The sequence below is a fragment of the Hetaerina americana genome, unplaced genomic scaffold (genome assembly GCF_022747635.1).
Source record: "Hetaerina americana unplaced genomic scaffold, ioHetAmer1.1.p SCAF_3, whole genome shotgun sequence".
NCBI classification, from domain to species: Eukaryota; Metazoa; Arthropoda; class Insecta; order Odonata; family Calopterygidae; genus Hetaerina; species Hetaerina americana.
This window is the reverse complement of record NW_027286874.1, coordinates 3,453,372-3,477,264: the sequence shown is the minus strand read 5'-3', so window position 1 is coordinate 3,477,264 and position 23,893 is coordinate 3,453,372. Positions and strand designations below refer to the sequence as shown.

Genomic DNA, 23,893 nt, shown 5'->3' with positions numbered 1-23,893 from the left:
ATTTGATTCCGATCCGGTACTCCCGGATTCCCGTCCGACCACTGGCTTAGCGAATGCTTCAACTCGGTTATCACACTCTTACTACCAATAGGGATTCCAAAAAAGCGACAAGAGGCATGCTAAATCTGTTGGGATATGGTCTGCACTATTTAGCGGGAACGGCCACGGACGATCAAATAGTTGAGCTCCAGAAACAAATATCTCGAGTCGCAGAAAACACCCAAAATTTAAACAATGCTAGATTCACCTTTTTGGAAAATGTAAGTAGCACCCTAAAGAGGCACGATGAAATGCTTTCCCAAACTGAGAAAATCCTACGCCTTCTGCAAAATAAAATTTACACAACAAGCGCTTCGGTTACCCACTCTCTCTCCGAGAGCCGCTATCAAGATAATTTATTTCATATCCTTCATCTAGTTTTTTCGGCTATTTCGCGTCACATATCGGGGCTCTTAAGCGATCTCAATTACATACGCAATACAGTAATGTTGGCCGAGCTTAATAAACTGACTCCTTCCACCCTACCCCTTGACCAACTCAGAGAGATCATTAGAAATGCTCGCTCTAAGCTGCGGCCAGATACGGAATTCGCCCAGTACGGGAGCGACCTTCTCTCGGTCTACAAATCCGCCCACGCACGCATCGTAAGACAAGGGAAGAGCCTCACATTATTGGTGGCATTTCCGTTATATCGGCGAGGATCGGTTTTCCAGGTGTATAAGGCGCACGCCTTCCCTTCGGTTGACTCGAACCATAAGCGAGCGGTCATCCTTTGACCCGACTCGACTTACCTCGGGGTCTCTGCAAATGGCAAGGAATACGTATTGCTTCCAGATGAGTACTGGCGACATTGTTTCCGGAATGGCATAGATATCTGTCCATATTCCTATCCTATTCACACCAGTTTATCCAGCTCGTGCAATATTGCGGTATTTCGGAATCAAAGTAAGCTAATAAGGGAGAATTGCGAGATCCTCCTTACTAAATCTAATTACGCAGTTTTCTTGAAAAGTCAGTATCCGGGGATCTGGCATTATAGTGTCAGTAAAAATATTACATTGGTTATTGCTTGCACAATGAAAATTTCGCGAATAACTATCTTCGGTCAAGGAAGCCTCACCTTGCCTCCAGGGTGTTCAGCTAGCAGTGATCATGTTTTTCTGGGAGCCACGTCCGTTGTGTACGAAACTAGTTTTTCTTTTGACCGGGATGTGTCCGTAGAACCTCTGCCGGATATTAATATCGACTTAAGAAGTAGTGAGCCTGTTGCTCTAACGGCGGCAGATGGTTTAGCCGAAGCATTCACCTCAGTAGAAAAACTAAATACGCACAATGTTCCGACCATTTCCCAAACCGATATGGCAAGAAACGTGAAAATGTTATCCCCCTTAAGCTCTAACATTCAATTTATTAATTATTCTGGAGTGACTGTAGCGAGTGCAATCATTGTGTTGTGTTGTGTAGTGATTCCACGTCTCTGGCGATTCTGCCGTGAGAAAGAAGATAAAAGTGAAGCCAGCCCTACAGACAGACTTGAGCGCCTCCCGGCCACTGTAACGCCACAACTCCAAATATACAACATTTCAAGGAACGAGCCATTGTTTCCCCAACTCCCTGATGCGCAAAATGTGTAAAACTGTGGATAAGGAATGCCAGAATGATGATAATCTCTGGGATAGTGATTAAAAAAAAAACTTATGTGTGTCAGAGACAGACAGACTACTAAAATTATATACGTAGATATATATCTGTTTTTTTTCTATATGTCATATATAGCTAGTGGTGGAGGTATTGTTCATACTCGAGGGTTAACACATGTGTATATATATTCCTGTCATTTTTCCGGTATAAGGTGTTGTATATGTATTTTATGTGTTCTCATGAGCTGTCGCTGAGACAGGGTACTATTTGGGAGTTTTCTCTTGTGACAAGCTGAGTTAGGATTCTAAACCCCGCGGAGCCTTTTTCTTTTACCGCGAGGGTGGTGTTGCAAGGGTTATGCGTCAGCACAATCAAACTCTTGGAAACCACCGCCGCGACCACCGGCTAATCAGTCCGGGGACTGATACCGGGAGAACGTTGTGAGTCAGGAGCGGAGTCACGAGTGATTCCCCCGGCCCTGCCGTGCGTCACAAGAGAGACTACCCTTTGTACCCTGAGCTCCGATAAAAGGGTGACCATCCTCGGCAGACGGGTGGCCCGCCAGTGTGATCCTGATCGCCCATAACCTCGGACCAGCCGTGCTCCGCTCGGAATTCGGTCCACGCCCGCTCCCTATCCCCGCTTCCCCGGACCAGCCTCTCTACGTAAGGGTTCGGTCCCTTCCTCACCGATACCTCCAGACCAGCTCGCTCGAGTTACCGGTCTACATCCCATCCCCCGGCCGGTTCCTTCCGACGACTCGACGCCGACGACGCCTCTGGTCACCCTTCAGCCCGGTCAATCCTCTTGTCCTCCTGTAAGTACCTACCCAAGTCTTCCCTTCACTTCCTACTCTCTCGCGGCATTGTCTCATGAGCTGTGTACCGCCATACTGTCAAACCTTCTGTTACGCACATAAAAATACCCGTACCGAAGACCGCTCTTGTTATTTAATTAATACCCTCAACCCTTGTTGTCGCGGATTCGGAGCGCTGCGACAATATTTTGGATTTTGTCTTTGAAAAACAATGAAAAGTCAAGTATAGATTTGAGAGCAAGAAGTGAGAAGGTAAACTCCTTGTTATATCTGGAAATGAAATTTAGGAAGAGATTCTGTCTTAGTAGGGAGATTGCTGCTGATGAGGCTGTTGGTTTCAAGGGAAAGGTCTACTTCATCACATATAGTTCTAAAAAGCCAACAAAATGGGGTATTTGTCTATATATTTTCTCAGATCTCAAGTGTGGTTATGTACATTCATTTGTCCCTTATTATGTTTTACTAGTGGAATAGCTTTAGAACTTCATGATAGATAGATTGAAATCTTCAATTTCATTCCTGATCCTCAAGGCTATCATTTATTCACTGTTAGCAATTTATCTAGTGTCACTCTTGCACAGGACTTGCTCAAGAAGAAAACACACTTGACTGAAGAAGAAAACAGAATGATGCTCAATAGGAAAGACAATCCAGCTGTTATCAAAGACCCTAAGCTGAAGAAATTAGAGATAGTGGTTCGTAGGAATGATAATACAATGCTTCTAGTATGGAAAGGCAAAAGGATAGTCACAACGCTTAGCATATGGGATACAGCAGAGACTGAGCCTGTGGAAAAGAGAATGCGTGGTAGTGGGAAAGAAATAGTTCTCAAGCCCAAGGTCATGACAAACTGTACAAAGTTCATGGGGGGATTAGATATGGCAGATCAGTACCCACATCACATACTGTTTAATAAGAAAGACTAAAATGGTGGCAAAAATTATTTTTCTGGGATAATGAGTTCAGCTTTGTAAATTCATATATATTTTACAAAGAAATACAAAAAGAAAAAATGAATAAGTGATATCACATGCAAAATTTGTACCTGGACTCTTTGGAGAATTCCAATATGGTAGTCATACTTCCAAGGTTAAATTATGCACAAACTAGAGCAGTGTTTAGATGGCATGTTCCATACCTCATCCCAACTAAAAGCATAATGATGTGTTGTTTGTTCTAACAGAAAAGTTGGAAAAGGTGGAAGAAGAGAGACAATATCGGAGATACATGTGAACGTAATAATGTGGTTGAATGTTTCAAAAAATATATTATTCCATGAAAAATTGTAAAATATAAAAGCACTGCATGAATGCTTAACAATATTTTGCGTAAAAAATCCAAAAAAATAAATTTATATGAAAAGAAAATTTAGTTTTTTTTAGTCGCCACCATTTTTCAATCTGGGCTATTTAAAAATTATGTGCCAAGTAGACTTGTGGAATTGAGTGAAGAGACCGGAGTACAAAATGCAGCATTAGGCATAGGCATGCGTGGAAAGTGCCCAGGGATGTTAGACCATGTGTATTATGGTTAGGCACAGCATTAGGATTAGCATTATTGATTTGTATAGTTTCCTAGGAGCTGATTGTGATTCAGATCATAATTTAATACTGATGAAGAGTAACCTCAGATTCGGGAGGATATAAACAGGGAAGATGGTTGAGGAAGTGGTGTGTATATGGGTTAACCATGACAATTAAAAAGGAGTATCAACTGGCTCTAAAGAAATTGTGGGTGAGGAAAGGCAGACTGGTGCAATGGAAGAGAAATGGAAACATAGCTAATAAGGGGTATGGAAATCCATAAATGAAACCAGGGAGCAATAAATAGGAGATAAACTTAAAAAATTCGATTCCACCAATATCCTGTATTCACATGATTTGCTGTTAATTGATTAATTCACAGAATTTGCAGATTTTCAGTTTGTATTTAATCGAAATGTCTCATTCTGAATAGTCGTTTGCAATAAACATTCAGGCAAAAACTGTTTTGCAATGAATGTAATCAAACTTCATCACAAGCAATCCTTCATGAAGCATCATCTGTTTGATAATCTTTCACAGAATGACACAAATTCTCTCTTCTCTTCCCATAGGGTCGGATGCTTCATTCACTCTGGTTCCTGTGTTAGCAGTGATTTCGGGCACCTCTACAGGTGTAGTTTCACGACATGGATGGGCTACGCGGGACATCACCTCCTTCCCTCCTCCCCCCAGGCAAGATGTGCACTTCCCTCTGCACCCTACCTGCGTTACGTGGTGGGAAAATTCACAATGGGGGCCTGTGGCTGTGCTTGGTGGTGATCGTGGTGAGGTGCTGTTTGTGGACCTGGCCACTGGGACGAGTGTGGGCTCGACAGGCATCACAGGGGCTGTCAAGTCACTGCACCTATGTCACAACAACTCACTTGACTCCATCTTCCTATTGGTATGATGTGTTCATCATTTTAGCCTCCTTTTGCGTGATCTGGCTCAACAGCGGAAGATAAAAATGGAAGCCATTGACATGCATGAGAATATAATCATGGCACCATTGCATTCTGGTACAAGGGTAAATATTGTTGATATTTTGCCATGGAAAGTCATCTACATGAATGTACAGTAAAATATCGATTAGCCGTGGGCTAATGGATGCAAGATGGGTGATTAAAAACCATGGATAACCAAATTATTTGTGGGAGATATAGTCATAATATAAACAGATATGTAAAAAGACTCCTTTTTTCATTTTGTGTAATTAATTAGTTTGTTTAGCAATGGAATTTACAATTTTTTAGTTATTTTAATGAGGGTGGAATAATAGTTTCACAAGAACGCAGAATTATCATCAAGTGAATAGCAGAATGTATTTTCCTCAGGAAGCTAAGCCAATCATGTGGCCAGGAAAAAGAAATGACTGGCAAAGGATGAATTTTAAAAAAGGATCGCCGATGTGGATTCATATTGATACTTTGATACTGATTACAATAATGCAGTGTGGATAGTTAATGACTTATTTTTTGCATAGTAAATACATGAATTTTTAGGCTTTAAGGCAAATGAATACATAGTAAAACTATGTGTTCATTTGCCTTAAAGGAGAATACAAGGTTTGTATAAAAAGTATTAGCAACAATTTTTTCCTGACCTGTGCATTAAGTGCTGGATTCAGACTCTTTGTTTAATTCTGCACATGATCACAGATAATATTGGCATTAATAAGATGGCAGTGCATACCATTATCACTGCAAATTTGGCATTTCAAAAGATCTGCACTAAACTCGTCCTGAAGGTCTTGTCGGATGACCAAGAACAGAGTCGAGTGTCTGCTTGCAAAGACCTTTTGTGATGGAATTGTGACAAATTCCACAGCCACCTCACAGTCTTGGCTTGGCACTAGCAGACTATTTCCTATTCTCAAAAGTGAAATCCCCTCTCAAAGGACACCACCATGGGACCCTAAGTGCTGTCAAAGAAACTTGCAAGTGCACCCTTAAGGACCTTCTGGAATCCGCCTACCAAGTCGTGGGAAAGGTGCTGGCTAAAGTATGTTGATGCTCAAGGGAGTTTTGTTCAAGAATTTTGAGGCATTATAGCAATATCTAAAATAAATTATTTTTCCTAAACATTTCTCGATACTTTTTATACAAACCATGCATGGAATTCTTAGGGCTAATGAATGGGAGGCAAATGATAATGGGAAAGTATGGATTGTACAAAAATGTTTTAATTAAAACATGAAATACTGTTGACAAGTTATGATTTTGTGTATTAAAAACCTTTTTGAGAAGGCTGAGGAATTTCAAACTTGTATCTAAAGGAAAAATGTGTAGAAGTTTCAAAGAATTTAATTATCTTTATGATTTTAATTTTAGTAAAGTTTTGAGATACGGTGAAAAACATAACATAGATAATGCAAAATGGGCAATCTAGAGTTTACTTCAATTTTTTCCTTTTTGAATTTTTTTACTAATTGCTCTGTAGGCTAATGTTGCCTCTCTTAAAATTGCTAAACATATGCTGATCCTGTTGTCCATGTGCTTTAGATAACCAACAACAGCCGAGAGCAATGGAAATTATTGCTGGAACAGAGGGACAATGGATATTGCTGGCCTCTGGATCGACTGGACTCAAGTAGCCCCGGGAGCAGGGGTGTTGGGCCCATGCCCCGGTCACGCCTGCAGGGTTTGAAGCAATTGTCTGTGGAGAAGATTACATTGATCAAGCAGAAGTTGGCTGAGACTAGGAAGGCGGGGGCTGGGAGTGCTAATACCCTCCGAGGGGGCGGTGAGTGTTCATCTCTTGCATTGAGGGAAGCGGGAAAAAAATTTCAAAACAATTTGAAATAAATACTTTTAGTCCCTGTTTAATTGTATTTTTCTTTTGTTTTGCCTTTAGATATTACAAGTGATGATGGAGTGCCCCACAAGCGCTCCATCTCTCTCGTACCAGAGAAATTAGGCCTCCAGGTTGGAGAGACATTCATCTGCCCCCAGAATTCCAGGGGTCATCATCTTTTATCTGGCTATTATGCTCCATCAAGTATTTTAACAGTAAGTATTTTCAAATTCGGAATTTATAGTTTTGAGAAACTTCTGGTATAACTGCCAGTAGAGAAGATCATTGAAATGTCTAAATGGAGTACAGCCTTCAAAACTTAGAATTAATAATTCAGAATATTAAAAAACTCTGATGCTTGAAAAAAAATTGCAGAAATACTTTTCATCTGGCAATTATATTTGTGTCATAACTCATGTGTTAAGTTTGATTGATTGGTTTAAAATTGAAGGTAGTTGTTGCATGATTGCTGTCTTCATTAGAGCTTGAATTGATTCAAGTAATTATAATATTAAAGAAAAGTTAAAACTTCAAAGTGAATGTGAAATTAACCTTAGCAAAAATTTGCACATTTGGAAAAAATTCAAGTTGTTGAAACAACTGCAAATGGTTACCTATGGGAAAATAAATTGTGAAAAATATGGATTGGCAGCTGTACAGTTTATGATTTTAGGAAACAATATTAAGATATTCTGCAAGCGGTACGGAAACATGGTCATTGAAGCAAGATGATAGGCATATATTGGAGGCTGGTGAAATGTGGGTGTGGAGAAGGATGGATAAGGTGAAGTTTACTAAAAGGAAAACAAACAAGGAAGTGGTAGGTATGGTGGTAGAGGAGAGGGGACTGTTGGGAGAAATTTAAGAAAAGATAGGTAAGATGGAATCAGGGCGTTTTGATTGGTGATTGCATGTTTGAAGGCTTTGATAGAGGGGAGAATGTTAGGGAGGCGAGGAAGGGGCAGGAGTAGGATAGGGATGTTGGATGGAATGAAGGGAGAAAGGAAATACATATATGGAGTTGAACTATTGTTATGTTGGATGTTGGGTTATGTTTTGTTAAGAGAGACTTGGGAATTGTCGTTGTACTGTTTGTTAGATTGTGTCCATCAAAAATCTACCTTAAAGGGTAGATTGCTGATAATAATAATAATGTGAAGAATTACTCACCTAAAGTCACTTGTAATTAGAAATCATTATTTAAATTACTGGTAGATGATTTTGATCAAGTATCAGATCAATGTTTCAGTGTGTTCTTCAGTGAAGAAGTATCTGTTTCAGGTGAATTAATGGTACACAATATGAAATAATTACAGTGTGCATTAAACAATTACTGAAAATTATGAATATTCTCAAAGATGGCTCCATCAATTCAAGCTCTGGCATGTCATTGGGAAACTGAGTGCTTATTCAGAAGTTGCAGAGAAATTCCGTGATGATTGGTATATGTTAAATGTTAAGGGTTCAAAAACATGGAATTTTCACAATCCTGGAAGGGAACACTGTAGATGAAATGGACCGACCAAATGAAGAACGAAACAGGAAAAGACAATATGGAGAAGTCTATGGCAAAGAACTGAATGGATTTATCACTCAACACCTTAAGGCATAATAGATTAATTGGAAACATAAAAAGGAAAATTGAAGGGAAGATCCCTCAAGGAATACTAAGAGATAAGTACATCGGGCAGATTAAGAAGGATGTAAAACAGAGAAGCTATAAGGGGGTGAGGACATAACACTGAACACAGACGAATGGAGGGCTGCAGTAAAACCAATCATTAGATTGAACTACGGATGATGATGAAATATATTTTTTTATTATTTGGAAGTAAAATTATCTATATTTAAAGTGAGAATGGAAAAAGAGAATGACAAGTTTTTTAACGCTGGTTCTTCAAATCGCTTGGTGTGAGAATGGGAACCACATCCTCAATGTTTTTGTTTCGATTATTAAGGAATATATACATAACTCATTTTTTCTATGATTGTACAATTTCTGTTTTTCACTTTCATTTTAATGCTCTTTGGGTGGACAGAAAATGCATTTATTCATAGAACTGCAAAGGGGAGCAGAGTGTTTTGGCCAGAAATCATAGAGTTATCAAAATCTTAGAATGCTTTTTCATTGCATTGAAATGTTAATATAAATAGCTGTGGAGTCATTTATGTGATTTAAAGTTAAGGTGAACATTATTCTGAGATATTCTTTGAGTGTGATATTGAATGTTTGTGACGATAAGCATTGTATGTTGCAGCTCTGTATAGGGTTGATGTATTTGGATTCCTGATACCTAAGGGGACCAAATCAAAATGTACAATTTATTTATGAAATTTTAGAGGCTTAATACATGCTATATTCATTGCTTCATGTTTATCAATTGGTGTATATCTATCCTTCAGGTGCATACAATGGAACTGGAATTAGTGCCCCTCGACATTCATCGCCTACCTCCCTTATGTCATGATGTCCTTCTCACTGATCGCTTTATTTTTGCCACTGACCATTCATCGGAGACATTGACTGTGGTCTCATGCCGACTGTCTGAGAGCTGCCTTGAGGACAATACTGTAAGTTGAGGGTCAGCTGAAGTACTTTCAGATACCATTAACCCAACTAAATCTTGTTCATTCTGGCCTGGGAGGTACAATAACCACATTCAAAGTGTGGTAATGGTTGAAGATTGGTCTGGGGTTACACCTTTATTTCACATGAGAAAATAACCCATCTAGCCTGAAACAAGTCATCAAAAAATATTTTGACTGTATAATTTGTCCACTTTTCATATATTAAATAAATTCACTGTATGAATAAAATTCTTGAGATGCCTGCCAACAGTTAAGCACACATTTAAATCATGATAGGGTGACAATTTTTCATTTCTAAAGGGAGGAGATTGAAAAAATTCAGCTTTATATGTTATATGAGTACGTTCTGTTTGATATCCTACACTATGGCATCATTGGCTTATTGATTTTTCTGGTATAATATTTGATATACATTGACTATACTTTCAGAGGAGTTTAGGTTTTCTTCAATGCTGAAAAGAAATTTATAAATACATATAAATCTATGTAGAGTCATGATACTAAGTTGATTGAAAATTGGTTCTTAGTGCTCCCTACATAATAATAATAATTTGGCGTGTTCAATTAGAATTGGGTGTTTTATTGTTTCAATTTAAATTTTTGCGGTGCCTTATTTTTAAACCCCCAATACAATTTCGTTAATTTTTACAAAATACAATGTATGAGTTACATGCCATTCTTTTCCATTGCTCTCCCCATTCTTGCTTTATCTTTTATTGATATGTCTATCCAATATTTTCCTAATCGGTTCCTCGTGTAGATATTTCCCAATTTGTTGGATGTTATACAAATATCTAAGGATAGCTTCCTGTTAGCGTCTTTTGGTGGCATTAATTGGGCAATAAAGGACTCTTTATATTGCCGTATCTTCCCCTATCATGCATTCATAGGTCCCCTCCTATTTTACCTAGGTTTGATCTAAACTCCCCGTGCCCTGTTAACATTTGCGTAATTTCTTTGTAAGTTTTGGAGTTGATCTTCATTCTTTCCTTCAGGCTAAGTAAAAATTGTCTGGCTGTTTTTCCCTTTCCTTAAGTGTCCCATTACCGTTCCCATTTATCCAGGAAATACGCTCTTATAACCTTCCTATTCCTGCTCCATTTCTCAGTTGGAGGCAAAGTTACATCTCCTAGAGTAGCCTCTTTCATCTGCTTCTTCCATTACTTGATTCTTCTTTCCTCTCCTGAGAATGTTATAGGCTGTGTCCCAGTTATTATTTGTAATCATGGTCCCCAATTCATGGTATTAATTTTCAAGTTATGAAAACTTTGGCTGGGCTGGAAACTTTTTTGAAGTTTAACTTGAAACTTTGCCTTCTCACAAATGTTACCCAATGGCTGCTTGAACTAAAAACGTTTTGGTGAAAAGAACTAGAAAATGACTATAAATTCAAGAAAATATGAACTTTTTTCTCTTTTATTTTATCATAAGTTTATATCCTTTTTGTAACTGAAATTTATTGGTTTGTTGGGAATTAAAAATTCTTAAGCTCTTTAAAAATTATTCAAGGAAGTTTCATCAGGGACCAGTTTTCAAAGCTGTAAGTGCTAGAACTCATTTGAAGCAAATATAATTTTCCCATATATTTCACCTATTTGGGAAGTGTTTTGGATGGGGTTGGGCAGGGTAGTTGGGTCATTGAAAGAAGCATGCGATAGGAAAAGAAACATTTTGAGAGAGGTGAGTGGTAGTTCATGACCAGTAACTCAAGTGAAGATGTAAAGATAAAACTATTGAAAATATGGAGTATATTTTTGTGATGCTCAAAAACTTTGTTGTTGAGATGAGAGGGTAAGCATAGATTTAAGACCTTTAAACATGGGTGTGGAGAAGAATCTAAAATGTATAAAATTGGCAGAAAGGAAAAAAAGTGATGTTCTTGGCATAGTAAGGGAAGAGAAAAGATTGTTGGGAGAAATTTGAAGAAGGCAGGACAAGTGTACATAGGAGGCATTGAGAGGAAATGAATGGAATGCTGATGGTAAAGAGGTGAGAATGCTAGGAAAGCAGGGTAGAAAGAGCCCTCTACCTTTATCTTTACTATTCAAAACTTATAAGGGATTGCCCTCTTCAAGCAAAGCTGTGTTTTTGCTAGTAATATTCATAGTTAAAATTTCAAAATGGTAGCTTCATTATTAATTAGCTATGGAGAAACGTCCTGGGATTTTGCTACTGGATACTGGGATTTGCCAGGCTTGCATGGTTGATTACAGGATCATGCGCAGTACTAGAATTCTTAATGGTTTCAAATCCTCAAATTAGCTAATTTAGTAACTTCGCAGTACTCTGGAAGCAATCTAAATATGTGACTAACTTTTGAGTGAAACTCAAGTAAGGGAAAATTTATTATTCAGTCCAAGGATATATCCATGCAGTCTTTGTAATCAATTCAACTTCATATTAATAAATAGTTGTTAATTTTGAATTTATGTTATTTTTAAATTCTCTCATCGTGATTTGCATCAAGATCTCAAGTGAAATAAATCATTGTCATTACCATCATAACATCCACCTTTGGATACTATGGGAAAAAGTGTGAATGAAGAGGGGCGTGAAACACACAAATTCTATCAAGACTTAATAGAATAAATGTTGAGCAAGAGTGGCGGGTTTCGAGTCCAGGTCAATTTCCTGAAGATCCAAATAATAATTAAATTGGAGTTGCAGTAGATTTTTGGCATGCATGGGGTTATATTTACCCAATCACTGTTCTCAAAGTCTTCACCAATTTCTTGTTTAATTGATTCCTTACAGGGGTATAATCCTGAATCCGTCATCCAAAGATTTGACTTTTTGGGAGGGGAGAAGGTGGTGGCCCTCTTCAAGAAGACAGGTGCCCAGTCACGGGAAGGGAGGACCACTGCCCTCAGGGGGGGTGGTTTGGTGGCAGCCAAGAGGGGTGTGGCACCTCCAGTGCCCATGAGGAGCTCCCAGGCTGCCTTAGCAGCTGATGTGAGCCGGAAGATGGTGGATCAACTGGAGCAAGGCAGCAGCACTATCTCTGTCAGTGGCCAGTGGGCAACTGGTTCACAGCAGAAGACTTGGGAGGTCACCAGAAGTACAGCCACACTGGAATCAAAGGAGACAGACACATGCATTGTCGTAACCACATGTGGGGTCTATGAACTGCAGCTGAGGTGAGAGTTTTATTAGTAAAATCATATGAAATAGATAAGCATGAGGATATTATTTGATAAGAATACTTGTATATTCTTTGTCAAAATTTATTCAAAGAATAGGATGAGGCCAAAAAAATGGAACTGTAAGTAGATCCATTTACGATGCCCAAAATATGCAATGATTATTGCAATATAGTATTATTAAGATGCTCAGTGATGGAGTAATACAATTTTCCCAGTAGGAATTTTTGTTTATATGTAGAATCGTCGTCATGAAGAATTACTTGGAGAACTTTGACCTAAGGTAAGGCAAGTAATTTATGTATATAAGAAACAATATTGGTCTGAAAATGGACCCCTTTGGTACCCCATTATTCACAATATTACTGTTAGATAAGCACTGCCGGCCATTGTGTCGAATTGCAGCATGACAACTAATGTTGTAAAAATATGATTCAATTCAGTTTAGTGCTTATCCTCTTATACCATATCTGTTAAGTTTATCGAGTAAGATTTTATGATCAACATAATCAAAAACTAGATAAATCCAGGACTAGTCCCACTGTCTCCATTCCATGATATATTGATGGTAATATGTGATTTATATCAGGATATATAGCGAATTTAGTAAATCTGTTGCTCAAAAACCATGTTAACATGTAGCTAGAATATTGTTGCCTTCAAGGAAGATAGACAATTGTAAAAAAAGTTCCTCCTAAATCTTCGCAATTTGGTTAATTTGGCTAATTGGTCTGTAGTTCATAATCTCATTTGCCTTGTCTTTTCATGTGTAAATAGACACAACCTTTTGGATCTTAAGGGATGATGGAAATACTCTTAATCTAAGAGATTCATTAATGAAATGTAACTGAATCTTTGGCCAGATCTTATGAAAGCAGACTAATAGTACATTTAAAATTATGAAGTACAGGTACATCTTTATGAGACAATTTTTTGATTGTTACAATCAGCTTATTTTCCAAAAATCACTCAACAAATATTGTTTTTTCTCTTTAACTCGAAAGAGCAAAGTCTGTGCCACTTATTAGCTATTGCTAGGGTTGGATCTAAATTGCAGAAAGCTGAAAAATCTCCAGAATATCCTAATGATTGCCATTTATATGTGATTAGGAAAGAATTTTATGGAATATATTCTTCTCAGCCTGAATTACAGCATCTGATATACCCAGAAACCATGGAATTATATAACTAATGTGACCTTTACAAATTGTGGAATTAGAATTGTCGTGGAAACTCGAATTAATGGGACCAGAATTTTATCTAGGAACCTGAATGTTGTTCCTTGAATGCAGGCAATACACAAAATTGAGAAACATTAAATTGGGCAGTAAAGTGCATAATAAATGGGGAACTTTATTTGAGCCCTCAACAATGACCTTAAAATGCAGGTATATCATAGTGGTGGAACGTAATGTTAGGATTTCACAGTTTATCACCTTTCTTCTTCACCCTTTCCCCTCGTTTTAATCCCTTAATTCTTCCTAATTCTGTTAAGAATGCTTAACAGTGCATGGACACACATTGAGGAACTTAATAGGTGGATTTTCAGATTGAAACCAATTTTCTAGGGCAGCCATGCAGTTCATAGGGATTTATGTGAAAATTCACTGATTGTCCATTTTTTCCTGTTGATTAGTTAATCCTGATAACCTTTTATGATTTTGATCATGGTTTCAAGTGTGACGAAAGTTTCTTTTGAGTTTATCGTGATGAATTTTGCCGTGTCAATTTTGGCAACAGATGTCATTTTTTCCAAACTCAGCACATAATCCATGTATGCCACAAAAAATTTTAAAATAAAAGTTGGCAAAAATTAGTTGAATTAGTGATTCTATTTTATGATTATATCATCATTTAATGTTGAGCTTTTGATTGTATTGTTCGAGTTGAAATGGAATGCACCTTACAGGCTCAAATTGCTGAGAAGTGCATTAATAACATCCCTATGGAAACAAGTCAATAGGTTTTTGCTATTTAAACCTCTATAACTGTGCATTGAGACCATGGTCAAATGGATAGAATGCTGGGCTGCTGACCATAGGTCCTTCGTTTGAATTTGGGTGATATCCCCGGATCCACTCTGCTACACCCAACTATCTAATATGTTTGAGGACCAAATCTTTCTGAGAAACCTCAGGGGAAGTAGCTGGTCAATTATAACTTCCTATTTGTGAATATCATATGCCACTGGGCTTTGTTTTAGATGAGCTCTACTCTTTTCTAACAAACCACCCCTCATATATTTAACTGTGGTTGGGTAGCTTTACATTCCTATCATGCACTTCTATCCATTTTGTGGAACAGGCAGTGCCCCAGTGAGCTCTTCCTGGACCTTGCTCTCAAGAATGGGGAGCTGGAGGAGGCAGAAAGGGTTGCACAAGTCTTTGGTCTTAACCTACAGCACTTACTTGAGGTTGCCGGGGACTTGGAACTGGCATCAAAGTCATTCACACAAGCTATATCATTCTACAAATTGTCAAGGGTGAGTGTGGCTAAAAGGGGTGGTGACCCTATGTGGGCCATGAACTAAAGCTATGAACTTAATCCAAACGATTTAGAGTTCATGACCTTCAGGTTATTAAGTCCCTATGCATTTGCAAAGTTGGTAGTTTTGTATTTGTTTAATATTACCAGAGTGTGAATAACAAAGTGAAGTAATTGCTTGAGAAATCGCTTCAATGAGTCATTTTTTCTGTTTGATCAACAATAAAAATCTTGGGAGTGGTTTGAAAATAATTTGTTCTGAAGACTTAAACTTAGCCCCTAGAGGGTATGTTAAAAAATAGGGTAAACTCACCCTTATTTATTTATATTTCTTTGTACGTAAAGATATTGTCTCATAAATTTCCCCTATTTTTCAACATAACAAATGGTTGCTGCACTGTGTGCAATACTAATCTCCTGCTAACCCTCTCCTTTTTGTTCCCTTCTGTCTTGGATGCAGTGTCGCCACCTGAAGAGTGTCCTTAAGTTTGCTGCAGGGGGGCACTCTGTGGAGCTCCTTGGATTCATTGAAACAGTGTTTGGTGCTTCGAATGCTGGTACTGGGGGTAAGGACCTCTCTCCCTCAGAGCGTATTCACTTGTCAAACCTGGCTGTGTTGGCACACGTGGAGCGTGTGCTGCGCTCTGCTGCTACCTCCTCTGCAACAATGGCTCAATCATCACCTCAAAATGGAGTGGCAAGTGGTGTTGATACTGACCAACAATCTCACCAGGGGCGCAATTACTCCTCAAGTCTGCTCGGAAAATTCCTGTGAGTAATGTGTGTAGGCCTGCTGTTAGTAGCTATTGTAATTTTTAGTGGGGAGGGCATAGTTTCCTTAAGTAATCACTTTTCTCTGATTAAATTTGAATTTTGTAAATACCATGTAATGGGCTCAGGGCCAGATAGGTAACCCATGTGAAAACCGAGGTTTGACTGTGAAGAACTTCAGATTCGATGTCGGCATCATTCCTTTCTAGGTTAATGAAGGACCTAAGAAATCCTTGATTAGTGCCACTTATATTGCAGAAGAGCGCAGGGTGAAGGATTGCAATGCTTGAATTGTACAATTCAAAAGATCATGCTTTGTTTGGAGCAAAGGCATTCAGCAGACAACATGCTACATGACAAGCACTGACACTGCTCTGTGTAATTTTCTGTAGTCTTAATTGGTACTGCTCAATAACTTCATAGGCCATTTGCTCAGCTAGAGGGACCATGATGTGAGTCTCTGTAATTCTGTATCTGTAGCCAATTCTCTACTTTCACCTGGGTCACCTCTCTTGCCCTGATCTCTTTCTGATGTACAAAAAGCTGCTCATATGTTAAGGGATATAGGTGCCCAGGTAAACTAAAAATATTCCCTGGAAAACTGGGGCAATGTTGTGATAATTAAATTTAGTGGACTCTGTGATTTGTACGATCACTTTAAATATTGATTTGAAGGATCAATTTGTTGCAATCCAGGCAAATGACATTCTGCTCTAGCTTTGGTTAGACCTGATTGTGTCTGGCCCTAATAAGCATTTGGCATTGGCACCTGGGACAAATGTGAGGCCATGACAAACATTCTTTGTTTGCATCAAATTGGGAAATCATTTGCCCTGTCCTCTTGTTTCATCTCTGCCTCTTCAGTCGCTTCCTGCACGACAATCAACATTATGATGAGGTGCTAACAGTGAGTGTGGTGGGACAAACTGCCTTGTGGGAGCCCCTGAGATTCCTCTGCAGTCAGCGAGGGCTGCACCGCGAGGCACTCACAAGCCTTTCTCGTCTGCTGCAGTCAGTGGCAGCAAGCCGCAGCAGCAGCGATGGTAGCGGACAAGAGCCATCACAGCCCATAAATCAGCCATCAGCACTTACGTCTGTAGCTTCGTCCTTGCTGGATGGTGAGTCCGCCCTTCTCTTTTCCTCCTCTGCCCATGGCTGGTTAGGAGGAAAAGAAGAAAATAACTTCATGGCAAACACTTATATGATGTGTGATCTTCAAGTTCTAGGATTGAATTTTTAATAATTTATTTAAAAAAATGGCAATTTAAACAAAATTTATCCCCCAAAAAGTACTCTCCCAGGCTGGTTACATACTCCTCCCGATGGCTCCTCCACTCCAGGATGCATGTGGGAATAGCATTTTCTGGAATTTTTGTATGAGTTCCTCCAGCAATTATTCCTTTATCTATGCTCTCGTGTCTAATCTTCATCTCCAGAGGGTGGACTGGAAAATATAAGTCAGCTAAGTACAGGGAGGAAGGGAGGCTGCATAAGGAGTGGAATCCCATTTTTGGTGCAAAATTCATGAATAACAAAGGCCGACTGAATGAGTAGAAGAATTATTGTGGTGAAACACCCATTCACCACTGCACCAAAATTGAGCTGACACTTAAATGCAATCATCTCAAAACTTTCAGGTGACAAAAACCGTTTGGAAGGAATTTATGCTAAAAAATTCCGTTGTAATCAAAGAGAATAGTGAACATCACTTTGGAATTTGATAGTGACTGATGTGCTGTATATGGTGTTGGAAAATTTGTGTTTTTCCACTGTGATATGTTGGCTTTTGTCTCAATATTCTAGCTGTAAACCCAGGTTTCACTACCTGTTCAGATGGTTTGAAGGAAGATGTCATCATTGTTTGCACTCTCAAGAAGACTAGTAGGCTTCAACCTAGTGTTGATTTTTTCCCTATATTATGAGTCTGGGAACATAATTTGTACCAATATGGCGCATATACGGTGTTTGTGGTTAGATCTCTTGGCATAAACGAGAAGAAATGTGGCACTCCTCAGCTGCCATTTCTCAGATAGTCAATTGACAATACGCTTGCATATATTCTTTCACTTGTGCTACATTATCTTCACCATACTATGTTGGCAAATGTCCTGAACAAGGATTATATTTGATAGATCCTGGTCACCCTTGGAACTTGGAAACCATGCATGCCATCCCAAACAACATAAACTTTGTGCCTGCACGCAAGCAATTTGTACTTTTCAAAGATTCTGTGAAGGATTTCCCCAACTTCACGCTGAACTTAATATTGCCATATTTTGCTTCAATTGAACTCCTCTCCATTGGCCAAAAGCAAAAAAAATTCTTTGAAATAAAAAAGAATAGTTCTGCCACAGGTGCTACAAAAACATTCGAAAAGCAAATTGCATATGAGGCTCTCTTCTAAACACTGCTGCTAACCACATCATTTGAAAATTATTTGTTTAACGTAATGCAACAAGTCCAGGCACTTTTAATCAGACCTGATAGCTTGGATATTTATGTGGGGTGAATTTATAAATCAAGATGGCTTGAATTTAGAATATGAAAACATTGAAATGTAGTTGAATGATAACCTTATGAAGAAATCATGAAGCATCTTAACACCAATTATGAAAACATCAATTTCCCTGAAGAAATCAAATAAAACAGTTCCTTACCTTGCCTTGATATCTGCCAGAGAAAGCAGTTGGAAGCCTCTGACATTTGGTTTAATAGAATAAATCTACATGGACTGTTATTTAATTGTGGCTTCCCATCATCACCAGTGCCATTACCTCTGTGTTATTCAGGCCCTACATCATCAAGCTACCATAGTATCAAATCAAAATACCAGTTTTCAACTGAAGGCTGGTTTGATAGCTTAGGATAGAGCTCCTCTAGTACTAAACACAACAATAGGTGAATTTTGCATATTAGATGGGTCATTAGGTGGGCCAGTACCTTATTCCATGTGTCACTTGTGGTTTCCCAGGAAGATTTGGTACCCATCAAATGACACATCTGTGGTGAAGCTGAGGGTGCCCAGAGGCATCCCTGGGAATCAGACCTGGGCCCTCTGGTCAGTTGTCCAACTCTCTACCCCCTAGATGTCCACATACCTCAGTATTGGTTCATGACACTTATAATGGGCAAGGGTTATTGTCTTTTCATTAAATTAGCTGTGAGTGACAAAAAGAGGTTATTGACCATAAAGATAAGATGAAACCTGTTGCCTTGGTAAAGCTACTGTTTATTTTGGGGACAGCTGACTGCATAGCTTATAACCTATGAATAGCTGAGATTGAGACCAGATTTGGTATGTGTAGTAGGGGACCTGCTACCATCCACAAAAATGCTTATCACCTCTCCAAATAGAAGGTACACATGAGATTATGTGCCCATAGCTGGATCTATGGAAAACAGATCAAATGGCCAAATGAAATAAGGCTGAGGGAACATGAAAGAGCACTTCAGGCAAAGCAGTGGTTAACTTCAGCCATTGCTCATCAAAATTGGGAAAAAAACCTAGCCACCAATGAATAATAATAAACATCTTGATATTTAGAAATTAAATGTAAATATAGTCTACAATGGTCAAGAGCTGTATAAGATCCTGAAAATGTTCTCAGAAGCTAAAACAAAAACTTTGAGCGTTGGAATTGCACTCAATATGCAATAGAAAATCCCAAATCCCAGCAAATCAAAAGTTTTCGGTGAAATACATGTGAAGTCAAAAATGTAACTAAAGTATATAGGTGACTGGTTAATTTATTAGCGATGATTACATGGCTTTTTATGATCTCATAGTTCATGAATTCTGATGTTAAACAATAACTTTTGTGAACTTCTATGCATGATAAAATTTGTGAGTAGAATGTTTTTTGAGAAATCTGTTTTTCACCAAGTCATTGAAATCATTATATAGTTTTCCACTGTAATAATCTAGGGACATTTTAATTTGGAATTTCTATGCCAGATAGTTGCTAATCCATCTAGATTCACAAGATGGGAGCATAGATGATGATTCAGTACCAAACGTTGTCTTTAAAAATTTTGTTATTTTTACGAATCTAAGAAGTCAGTATTTTCTTGACCTAACTCTTTACATGCACAGTCACAATTATTTCATCTTATTTGCATTCTCTGTTTTTTTGCAACTTAAATTTCATGTACTAAATTTCAAGTGGTGAAAGGTCACCTAAGGGCCAAAACCTATTAGTTATTTATTGTGGTTGGCAAAAGTAGAAAGCTTAGCAAAAATGTAGTTACTGACAGCCGCCCTGGCATATACCTGTAGCACAAGATTATGAAATAATCTCAACACCTTTAATGATGCATTACAGCAAGCCTCTGGGAATGTTTGAGTGAGGAAGCACTTCTGCAGCCATTGCTTGAAAAGCCCCAACTGGCAACCGTTCACATCAACTTTGTCGCTTCATTTCTTTCGGTGCTGAACATCTCTTGTCTGCAGGTATGTACCTCAAAACTCTCCAAAGACATATTTTCTCAGATCCATGTAAGCGTTGTGTCATGGTGTGGGTATGGACTTACTTTGGGACTTCTAGAAAAAGCTTGTAGGTCTAAATTCAACACAAAATGTGTACTCTGTAGAGATAAAAAATGAAGCTAAAGAATAGAGTAGTATGTGGTAAAAAGTTTTTATGCTGCACAGTAATTCAGAAGAGTCAGGTTCTTTAGAAAGTCTCAGTATTGTGTGATAGTTTTCAGGATCCATCTAAATCTATCACTAAATGGTAGATTCTCCATAATAATACCATCAACAATATTGTAATAAAAATTTTTATGGAAAATTGTGAAGCAACCTTGTAGCACCTTTTATTTCCATTTTGTCAGGTCATCATCACTGGTACCAACCCAAGGATTGGTTGTCGGTAGCTGTCCAGAATATCCCAAGTCTGCCAATCTCTTCAGCCACTTGTAGTTCATTGCACTGACATTTTCCATTATCTGCTTCTCATAGTTCATCCTAGACGAGGGATGTCGAGCCTTTTGGCAATTGAGTGCCAATGTTTGTGAAATCAGAGTATACTCTTGACTTGCTTGCCAACTCATCAAGTGAGGTTGAGGTATTGATTATTTTGATGTCTTTATGAGACATAGGCTTTTTTTATAATGAGACAATAATTTTTAAATGTTATTCACAAGTATTTATTTTTAGCTTTAAAGTTTTATTAGATCTAATTATATGAATTAAATATCATAGAAAATCTCTATTGATCATTTATTAGAACTACTTCTTGGGATATAAAATTGCCAAATTGTTGGAGGAATAGAGTAATATTTGCAGTTAATATTGTTGATTATCCTCATTTCAGAAAAATAGATAAATTATTCCCATGGGGAGCTGACTAGTTATAAGGAAAAAAATGGACTTAAATCAAAGGTAGAGAACATTCCAGTGGTGGTGTTTAAGTGATGGACATGTTCTGATTAATGTGGATGGTCTACTAGTCATGCCATGACACAAATATGATGTATGAGAACAATATTTAGCATGCTTAAATGTGGACCAAAACAAATGGTGCAGAAAATGTTTGATTACTCAAAGTCAAAGGGATGGCAGAGGTCACTAATGTATTTGGTGCTCTTCTTTATCTTCCATCTGCAACTTTGTCTGATCAATTTTAGTTGCCCTTTCAGCTCTATTTTAATCTTTCAATCTAAATTCGCTATAGAATTGACCATAGTGCCCTCCCATCTCTGCATGCCACTTTGGGATGTTTGAGATAGAGAATTGTTGTGTCCATCCTAGACCTGCCATTTCCAGTGTGTCCAGTTTGTTTACATATTTCCAGTCAGTTTTCCTCTTCTTCTTGTGAGTGACATTCATAGCCTTCTCTGCTCATCACCTTTTCGAAGGACTTCTTCATTTGTTATTCTATCCATTTCATTTCATCATTCTTCTGTAGCATCGTGTATTTGTTCTCTATGACCCTCTTTTCTCCTCTTCTCCTATCATCTAATGTCTTCTCGCATCCTTAGAAATGTAGATGCCATTCAAGAAGTTCTCTCAGGTTTCCCACCGGGTCAGGTTGCAGTACACCGACGTTTCGAAGGCTGACTCTGCCATCGTCTTCAGGGTGAAGTCATGTATACATTTTCATGAATCCTGTTCTTATGTTCATGTTAATATTGTTTGCCGGTAGTAGTTGTGTCTTCAAATAGAAGGTCTTCTTCGCCAATCATTTTCTGCTTACTCTGTCCCTCTTGCTTCTTCCATCATTAGTGATCATGCTGCCTAAATAGTTCAACTCTTTCCCATGCTCCAGCATCTCTCCCTATTCTTACCTTTAAATTATCTAAATCCTCAACTGCAACCCATTGCCTTGGTTTTTCTCTAGTTTATCTTGAGGGTGCACCATTTCATACTGGCTAGTATCCTTATCACGTCTCATTTCTTCTCTTCAAGTGGTATTGCTATGTTGTCTGCAAATTGTGGCATTCCTATCTTTTCTCCATGCATTGGTCTATCACCTTTTATCCTTTACTAGATCTCATTACTAGCCTTCTAAGTGCGCACATGAAATATCTAGGGCAGTAATAAGAAACCATGCTTTACTCCTTCCCGTTACTTTATTTTGGCTTCTTCCATGATTTCACCATGTCTAATCACTCACCCCTGCTCTCTATATAGATCATATCTTTATAGTTCATTCGCGTTTCTATTAAGTTGCATTGCATTATATTGCAGTCCATGTTGTCATAAGCTTTCTCATTTTAAGAAGAGTAAAAATTAGTGGGAGCATAGAATGTGTGCACCTGGATGATAACTTGGAATAACCAGATGCAAGCATTTTATTCTCCCCCTAACTTTTACTCTCAGTCAAGTGATTAGATAATATTGTTCCAGAATGTCCATTAGGGAGGTAAGGACATGATGTGGACAAACTGGGTCTAATAAAAATGCACTAGCTAGTGTAGGTATTAAAATTCAAAAGGGGATATTAAGAGGAGAGTTAATGGTAAAAATTAGAAATCATTAATTTTTATTCCTTGGAGATTTCTTGGGTGAAAATAAGTTATCCTGATGAAGTGGAACAAAATTTTCCTTCACTAAATATTCATTAATAATAGTCCAAATATTTAATTGTGTAATTCATTTTTTGTGTAAATGTGGGGTACTTATTTAGTGGTTTTAAATGTATTGAGCGAATTTGTGATTCCAAAATTCGGTTTTGGACTACTTTTTACCAACTTGCAGATTGTCAGCTTAAATGAGCAGTACTTTCTCTTTCTTTTGTAAAACTGAAGGAATGCAGTTGAATTTAACCCATTCTTAAAGTATTCCTGAAACATTGTTCTTAGTATGAATATGGCCCACTTAAAGGTGCAATTATTTACATAAACCACTTTTCATTCTACTGTTGTGTCTTTCAGAGGCTGGCAATGCTATATGACCCTTCTTCCCCAGTCTTCCGTCCCAGCTTGCAGAGGTTATTTGCACGTGATGCCCAGAGCCATGATGCATTCAAAGTCAACTCATCTGTAAGTGATTCTTTGGTAAGTTGCATAATCACCCATCCAGGCCTTCTTTGCTTGAGCTCTGTGGTATGTTGTTATAAACAGGCTCCTTTATTTTCTAACTTAGCGGATAATCCTAGTTATGTGGCTGCATTTGAAAATTCATGGCCACAAATAAGAAAATAGAATGTGATCAGCATGTAGCAAATTTATTAAAGGGACAAATTCATATTTAACGGTATGGAATGTAGTAGGTAGTTAGTAATACTGATTGGTAGGTATATTGATTATGAATGCTGAAGTGATTTAATTTCTATTTTATAAGAATCACTAATATATGAAATGATATTGTGCATATTATGTTAAATTACTGATATTAGTGCATTACAGTGCATGTATTAAAAATGATAATATATATTTTTGGAAAAATCCACGTCAGTAGTAAATTATTAGCAGTAAACTCTTGTCAATTCAGACCCAGCTCATCTAAACTCTCTCATAGTCTGGGATGTGATGTGTGTTTTGTGAGTTGACAGCATTTCTGCATTTTTTTGGTAACATAGGTTTTGTATAATTTTCTCTGAATATGGTTGTAAATAGTAAAATATGCCATCAATGGATAGATTTTCCTGTTGTATTTTGTTTTATCAATGAAATATTGCTACAACACTGAA

The 23,893-nt window shown here is 38.0% G+C and overlaps 1 protein-coding gene across 1 annotated transcript in view; it reads left to right on the top strand.

The window, feature by feature from the left end:
* ca (RCC1 and BTB domain containing protein claret) overlaps positions 1 to 23,893 on the top strand; it is an 86,847-nt gene that overhangs the window by 13,612 nt on the left and 49,342 nt on the right. Inside the window, exons 4-13 of the mRNA XM_071588764.1 lie at positions 4,554 to 4,885; positions 6,483 to 6,723; positions 6,835 to 6,989; positions 9,178 to 9,345; positions 12,118 to 12,500; positions 14,808 to 14,985; positions 15,448 to 15,758; positions 16,623 to 16,876; positions 20,081 to 20,208; positions 23,136 to 23,258. Coding sequence (XP_071444865.1) covers positions 4,554 to 4,885; positions 6,483 to 6,723; positions 6,835 to 6,989; positions 9,178 to 9,345; positions 12,118 to 12,500; positions 14,808 to 14,985; positions 15,448 to 15,758; positions 16,623 to 16,876; positions 20,081 to 20,208; positions 23,136 to 23,258 — 2,273 coding nt within the window. The remainder of the gene's footprint in view (positions 1 to 4,553; positions 4,886 to 6,482; positions 6,724 to 6,834; positions 6,990 to 9,177; positions 9,346 to 12,117; positions 12,501 to 14,807; positions 14,986 to 15,447; positions 15,759 to 16,622; positions 16,877 to 20,080; positions 20,209 to 23,135; positions 23,259 to 23,893) is intronic.